Genomic DNA, 7,297 nt, shown 5'->3' with positions numbered 1-7,297 from the left:
AGCCCCACATACATATCATCTTGGAGACTGAAAAAGGGGGCAGAAAAGAAACAAAACAAATTCAACTCCCTTACCAGATTTAAGATAAAAATCCCTTTTGGTGGCCTTACAAGGGAAAAGTCAGCATATCTTGACTGAATTATACACACAAACACGGCGAATTTCATATGGAATGTAGATGAATCGATGATATTTGATGCTTCTTAAGCTTACTTGTTTGGTTTGGCAATTACAACCAAAACCCAATTCCCCAAAAGGAAAGAAAATTCACCCAAACCATTATGATTAAGTACACGAGTTGTTTACTTTCTATCTAGCTAGTATATAACTGATTATTTCATCAAGCTAATTAGGGTTTGTCTACAAACTCAATGGTTTGTGACGGAAGGATCAAATTTACAGAAAAAAAGAGAAGATATTCCATTTGGAACATCAATCTTGGAATTGACAAGCAATAGGAGGACAAAAAAGTACTAGCAGGAAATTCTCAAGGGGGTGCGTGTAAGCTGATAGACAAAAGAATCATACCTCTCTCAAGCAACTTCCTTGTGTCTGATAACACAGTTTTAACGCCTCTCCGAAGCTTCTTCATCACAAAAAAGGTTTGTCCCCCGCAAACACGTGTGATCACCAAACACTCGCCGATTGATACAGCGAAAGCGAAACGCCTCTTATTAATAACTTCATTCCAACTCCTCCTCTCACATAAGAAACACCGAAAAGTTTTCGGGACGGATCCAAAAACTGTATAGAACGAGGCAGTGAAATCATCGCAAAAGTTAGTATTTATACATACGTCTAATGTACTTAATTTTCTTTAAGGGTCATGACCGAGTCGAAGCTCCAAGTCCAACCCATCGTCTTCAGCTCCGGCCCTTGATCTCTTCCCTTTGTTGTCATCTACCACGTGTGAAGGGCCAACTTGCAAGCTCCGCCCCCACTGCCACTCCTCTCCATCATAAGTACTTGCTTCGGATGGATTGCTCGGCACATAGAAGTGATTATAGTCATTGTAATTTCTCCCATGTGGATCGGGCCTCGCGTCCCACGTCAACGCCGGCAAGTACATGGGGTTATGGACAGCAGAGGGTTCTGGCAACCCATAATAGTACGGAGGATAACTGGGTGTAGGGAGGAAAGACCTGAGGGGCGTGTAGCTCTCGTCGGGGCTTATGCTCAGGATCGGAGAGAAGCCTGAGTTGTTCGAAGGCCTTGACTTGTTGGCTCTATCTTTCCTGTGGATGTTCATGTGCCCTCCCAGGGCCTGAGCGGTGGTGAAGCCTCGCTTGCAGAAGACGCAGCCGTAGGACCTGGCCGTGCTCCCCGTCTCGTCGTTGGTGGGGTCTAACCGGTCGGTGTCGTCGCTGGAGCTTTTCGAGTCCTCGAAGTGGCTGAAGTCCATGGTGGGGGTTGAGATGAGAGATCGTTGTGAGTTGGTGGGCTTGGGTTGAGATCAGTCTAAAAGAGTTTCTTTAGAAGAGTCTTATAATGAGAAAAGAGACAAGTAAAAGACATGGGAGGATTGCTTGTGTGAAGGGAGTGAAGGGTTCTCGTGTTTCCTTTAATTTGAAGAAGAAAAGTCAGAGAGAGAGAGAGAGAGAGAGAGAGAGAGAGAGAGAGTAAAATTCTAGATTTAGTTAGCCGGCTATGAGTTGATGCCTTTTTTTGCCCCTAGCAGACAGTTATTTCATATATATCTAATTATTATTGTCGACTTTTTCATGTCCACAGTCTGTCTCTCCCTGTAGCCTGTTGAAGCTATCAACCAGGGTTTTTTTCCTTAACGCGGTTTTCTTTTTGTCTCTCTCTCTCTCTCTGTGTCTCTCTCTCTCTACAATCTAAAAAGATATGTAAATTACTTTTGAAAAAATAATACAAATGATTTCTGAACTTTAATCGAATGTGCCATGGTCTCTGAATATTTAATTTATATAATGTAGTCCACGAATTTTTTATACATATTCAATTTAATCCTTAAACTAAAAGAAAATGTTCAGTATTATCACTATTCTTAAATTAATAAAAGGGCTATATTGGATAGTTAACCATTGGAGCTGTTCGACAAAAAAAAAAAAAAAAACACTGGGGTGGCTCTAGTTGCCACCTTTCCTACTTGGGAAGAGGGAGGTGAAGAGTTGAACTCTCCACCTTTTCATGGGGGTTAAGGGTGGGGATACGTGAGTGAATAAGCAAGGTGTCGTAACTTGCACACAATACATGGCACATATGGTGTGCCTTGTAAATTAAAATAGAATAGGATAGAATTAGATAAAAAAAAAAAATAGACGTTTTTATATATATTTCATGGACTACATTGAACATATATCAAAAGTCTAAGAACCATAATGAATAATTAAAAATTCAGGGACCATATTGAATATCAGGCTAAAATTCATAGACCATTTTACATATTTGATCAAAATTCAGGAGCCATTTGTGTCATACTTTTCTATTTGGAGTATGTTCTGACAGTTGAACGTGTTGGAAACGTATTCATATTGTGGTGTGTGCATCTTCTGCTGTACTTTGCCGACCGCTAATGAGAAGAGAAGTTCACTGTTCTTCGGCTATGTTGAAAACAAATCCCTTTCCATTTCTAAGCATTGTATTCTTTACATGCAAACTCATTTAATAAGACTTTATTATATCATTTTAGTCCCTAGGTTTCACTTGGAGCTTAAACATTTTTTTTTTTTCACTTCTATTTCATATTTCCGCCAGCATCTTTAGAATATGTAGGAAGCATGTCCAGTTCCTTATAAATCCATATGCAATTTATTAGAGGCAAGCAATATGGACCAACTGAATCGGGAACCATCCAAACCGAACCGAGCCAGCCGGTTTGGTTCTTGGTTCCATAAAATTGAAATCGGTGTGCTTTAGTCCGGTTCCCAGTTCTAGAGGGAAGCAAACGGCCCGGACCGGATCGATTAATATTTATTTATTTTTTGAATGTGAACCTAATCCATCGGTTATTTTTTTATTTCTTAAATTTAAACATAATTTTACTTAATACATTGAAATTAAAGTTCGTGTTACTACCCCTACTAATAATCTACCTGTTCGAATGGATAACCTGAGAATTAGACAGAACGGTAGGTCCGATCTGTCCAACCACAGGGCCAACTAGTTCGAATCCTGGTCCCAAAAATTGGGAATTGGTCCTTCATTCCGGTTTTAGGTTCTTCCGTGGGATCGGATAGGACTAGAAACCGACCACCCCTATAATTTATGCTCTATTTATTTTGACATGGTTATTTGTTTTTTATTTTTTATTTTTTGGTAAGGAAGACATGGTTATTTGTTAGACTCCGAAGACTTCAACTTTCTTCTCTCCGTTTTATATCAACTTCCACCCAGCCTCTCTTTTTTGGGTACATATTGCCGGCCTAATTATATATATTATTGACCTTAAACTAGATATTCAATGATTAGTATTGGGGGTACCACAATATTTCGCTATATACTTTCTACTAAACTAATGATATCGCAAGCTCACACATTCTAAGTATTTGACCAGCCATTAGTTTTGTGCTAATACAAGATATTTGACCAGATACTGGAAGGTGGGCGAGAGAATGCTCATTTAATTCATCACTAGTTCTCATAACCTTCTAGTATTAAAATTTTATACGCGTATCATTATCATACTATTAAATTCAAACACACATTATTCATCCAACGGTGAATGTGTAAGTATTTTATTATATTCATGATGAATCTAATAGTAACCTTTACTTAAAAGAGGGCTGCACCTAAATATCTTTTAGTAATTTGAGTATTTAGATCTTAATATTTATGGACTCAAACTCAATATGGACTAAGATCCCTTATTACCTTAAGGTGTACCCTATTAGTGCTCTAATAATCTCAACCTATTCATGTATTCGGTGACAAATTTTTTTTTTTTTTTATAATATAGGGACACAAGTGTCAAACGTTTGGTATTTATAGGCAGTCCCGATTTAGAGCAGTTTGCACTTAATTGATAATATTCACTATATATTCATTGGGGGAGATCGCTAAGAGGAGCTCAAGTTCAAACCTGTCAACATATTCAGCTGGACCTACCTTCACTCAAAAGTTTAAGTCAATGAGTTATGGGCTAACTAAGGCATATTAATTGCTCAACACCATATCAATTCTTTGATGTGAGACTTTTCTAACCATCTTAACAATCTCATCTCACATGTGAGTTCCGTGTTAGGTCTACTCCTCCTTAATTTAAATGTCCTTCTACATTAACAAATCTCAACTTCTCCATCAATGCCAACTTCATACCTAGCCTCTTTTTGAACACCAAACCATGAAATCTCCCCATCCATAGTCTCTTTGTGTAGACCGAATCATGAAATCTATTATCGAGCTTGCATTGCTACACCATAGTGCCCACAACCCGAAACCTATGTTGGTCGCCGAATTCCTTCTTTGAGATATTCACCAAATATTAAAACAGAGTGGGGCTCACCAATCGATCATCAGCTCTAATACTATTTGTTGGGAACGCATGGTATAAGCTTAATACCTTCAGCCGAAAATATTGCCAAGAGGGACCTAGATCCGAGCTCGTCAACATATCCAAGTAAACCCACATTCACTTAAAAACTTAAAGCCAATGAGTTATGTGCTAACTAAAATAAATTATCTACTCCACACTACATCAATTCTCCGATGTGAGGTTTTTCTAACACAACTCACACGTTTATCCTAATAATATCTAATTATTGAGGCTAATCAACTATGTCAATCCTAAAGGCTTTCAATCACAAAATTCAAAAGAAAACATAGCCATGTGAACGGACGGTCGAGATGATCGGAACACCGTATGAGGATCCGGTAGAGGTAGAGGATTCCCATCCATTCAATATAATGTCATCTTTAGACATCTCAAAATTCGTTTCCTTCTACTTTTGTCCTCGCCTCTATGTTGGGTTTTTCTCTATGAGCGTACCTCTTATTTAACTTCAACCGTATCAGATTACTTAAATGCTTCATCCTTTCATTATTCTATGAATATTTGGGCTCAACTTTAACTTACCTATATGGAACAGACCGATATGAGTCTCCACCAAGTCATCAAAATGTCTTTTCTGTCGGCTGTTCGTATTGAAAGACGGTCAAGCACGGTAACTACTATTTCTACGTCTAACTCCAACCTCGAAAACCGGGTTAAAATGCTTCATGCTTTCATTTCCCATCAATATTTACGTTATCAAGGAGAAAAGTAACTTTTTTTTTTCCTTTTAACTTAGGTGGGTTCTCGCTACCTTGTCCATGGGCACGATCATATTGAAGTACTATCAAATTTAGTGACCGTAAGGCCTTAGAAATGATTACCATATGAAGCATCCAAAAGTACTTTAAATCACATTCACCCAAACAAATCCACAAAGACGATTGGAATACCGTGCGACGATCAAATAGGATAGAAATTCTCGCAATGGATCAACTACCGTGTTGGGTTAGACGCTTCCCACTTGCGTTTCTTCATATCTATATTTGAAATGAACAGTTACGCGCTTGATCATAATTAACCTAGATATACTGATCTGGGTCTCCTCCATGTTGACTTAGGCGGCCTATGTCGGTCCTTCCGATGGGCAAGTTTCGCATTGAAAATACAGTCAAATACGGTAAGCCACAAAGCGTTAGTTTCGGCTACCATTTGGAAGCCCTCAATCTAAAGTGCTTTGTTTTATAAAGTGAACAAACCCTAAATAGCTAGTCGTCTCACAATGATGACTTAAGGACTTGGCTCCCAATCAAATTAGGTGGGAGAGCTTTCTCATCAAACAAATGTATAATTGTTTCCTTTGATTTGATGAAAGGTGTAGGAACCTTCCTTGACGATACAAAACGAAGAGGAACAGGGTGTTTGTGTTTGGAGTTTGCCCTTGTCCTCACATACAAAGTCCCCTTTTGCATTATGCGTGGGCATCTATCTCCAATCGACACCTGCACGCACATATCACGAGTGGGAAAAGTTGTGAGGTCCCTTTTTTTTCTTTTTTTTTTTGTGTGTGTGATGAGTTCATTTGACATGATGTGACCATAGTTCCCATGCCCTTTGTTTTGGTTTTAATGTCCTTTTTTACTTATAGTTGTACAAATTCCGTTCTTGCTTTCTCTTCTTATTGAGATTATAAATTACACATTCTTCTTGTAACTTAAACTTTTAAAGCATTTGACAGTGGTCTTATAAAATTTTCATAATATCCGTTTCGTTACAATTTCTTCTGCAACGATATATCTTTCACTGAAAGTCATTCTTCGGCTCTTAACTAAGGAGGATAGGGTCCTTAGGCCAACTCCGTAAAGGAAGTATCAGAAGCTAATGAACTAAAGGGAACCAATCCCATTACATATGTAGCGGATTACGCGAAATTAACAAATCCTATAATCATTTTGAATCACCGATCCGAGAAATACATCACGTAACGGACATACCTCAAGTTTTCACAGATTAAATGTTCCTCTTGCAGTCCCTCGATAGATCGTTCATCCGTTTGACATTCAGGAGTTGAATTGCAATCCGTCGTCCTATTTCTCTTGAGAAATACGACGTTTTTTTCTATCAAAGGAACGATGACAAAACAATATTCTAAAGACGTAATTCGTATTCACGTTTAAAAATGATAACCGCCTTTGGCGGTTATCTAAGAGGATAAGGGGCTCGGACAACCGGGCAGACCATGGTACTCCCATGCACCCTCGTTTTCCAACATCTCCCACTCACCCATGAAGGGCTATCCATAACTCTCATTTGCCCACGAAAAGTCAACAACTCCCACTCACCACGAAGGGTTAGGCATAACTTTCTCTTTTCTGCAAAGTTCATTTCAACAAATAATTCGTGCGACCAGTATACTACGAGAGCTCGTTGCCATACATCCGTTAGGAGTATATAGCAGCTCAAATATGGGCATATTAACTCAAAGTAAATCCAGTATGCAGTACCCCAAATCAATCAGTCACATTTACATCATATCTTTCTTGATCTCTTTAAGAATTTCGAATACATTGCATTCACAATCATGATTAAACTCAAATAATCATAATTAGTTGACCTATGAATACAAAAATAGAATGTGACATCAAAACAAATTGATCTTCCTCTTTCCTTAAATCTCTCAATCTCGGTTCGGCTTGCTTTTCTAAAAATGTCCCATTAGATCGAATCGATCTTATGACCATTGGCAACACTATAAGATAACTAACACCGAATAGAAATCATGAGAATAAGTAAGAGTCATGAGGGGACAAATTTGAGGAACTCTTATCCTCAAGAGTCTCACAC

General features: G+C 38.4%; 1 protein-coding gene across 1 annotated transcript; it reads right to left on the bottom strand.

Annotated features, from left to right (window-relative positions):
• Positions 1 to 256: 256 nt before the first annotated feature.
• On the bottom strand, positions 257 to 1,544 carry LOC115726048 (zinc finger protein JAGGED-like). Its single transcript, XM_030655762.2, has one exon. It carries the CDS (start codon positions 1,400 to 1,402, stop codon positions 818 to 820), a length of 585 nt encoding a protein of 194 aa, XP_030511622.1. The 5' UTR covers positions 1,403 to 1,544; the 3' UTR covers positions 257 to 817.
• Positions 1,545 to 7,297: the final 5,753 nt, after the last annotated feature.

This window comes from Rhodamnia argentea, chromosome 6 (genome assembly GCF_020921035.1).
Source record: "Rhodamnia argentea isolate NSW1041297 chromosome 6, ASM2092103v1, whole genome shotgun sequence".
NCBI lineage: Eukaryota > Viridiplantae > Streptophyta > Magnoliopsida > Myrtales > Myrtaceae > Rhodamnia > Rhodamnia argentea.
Note: the sequence above shows the minus strand (reverse complement) of the source record. Positions and strands in the feature narration are given on the sequence as shown.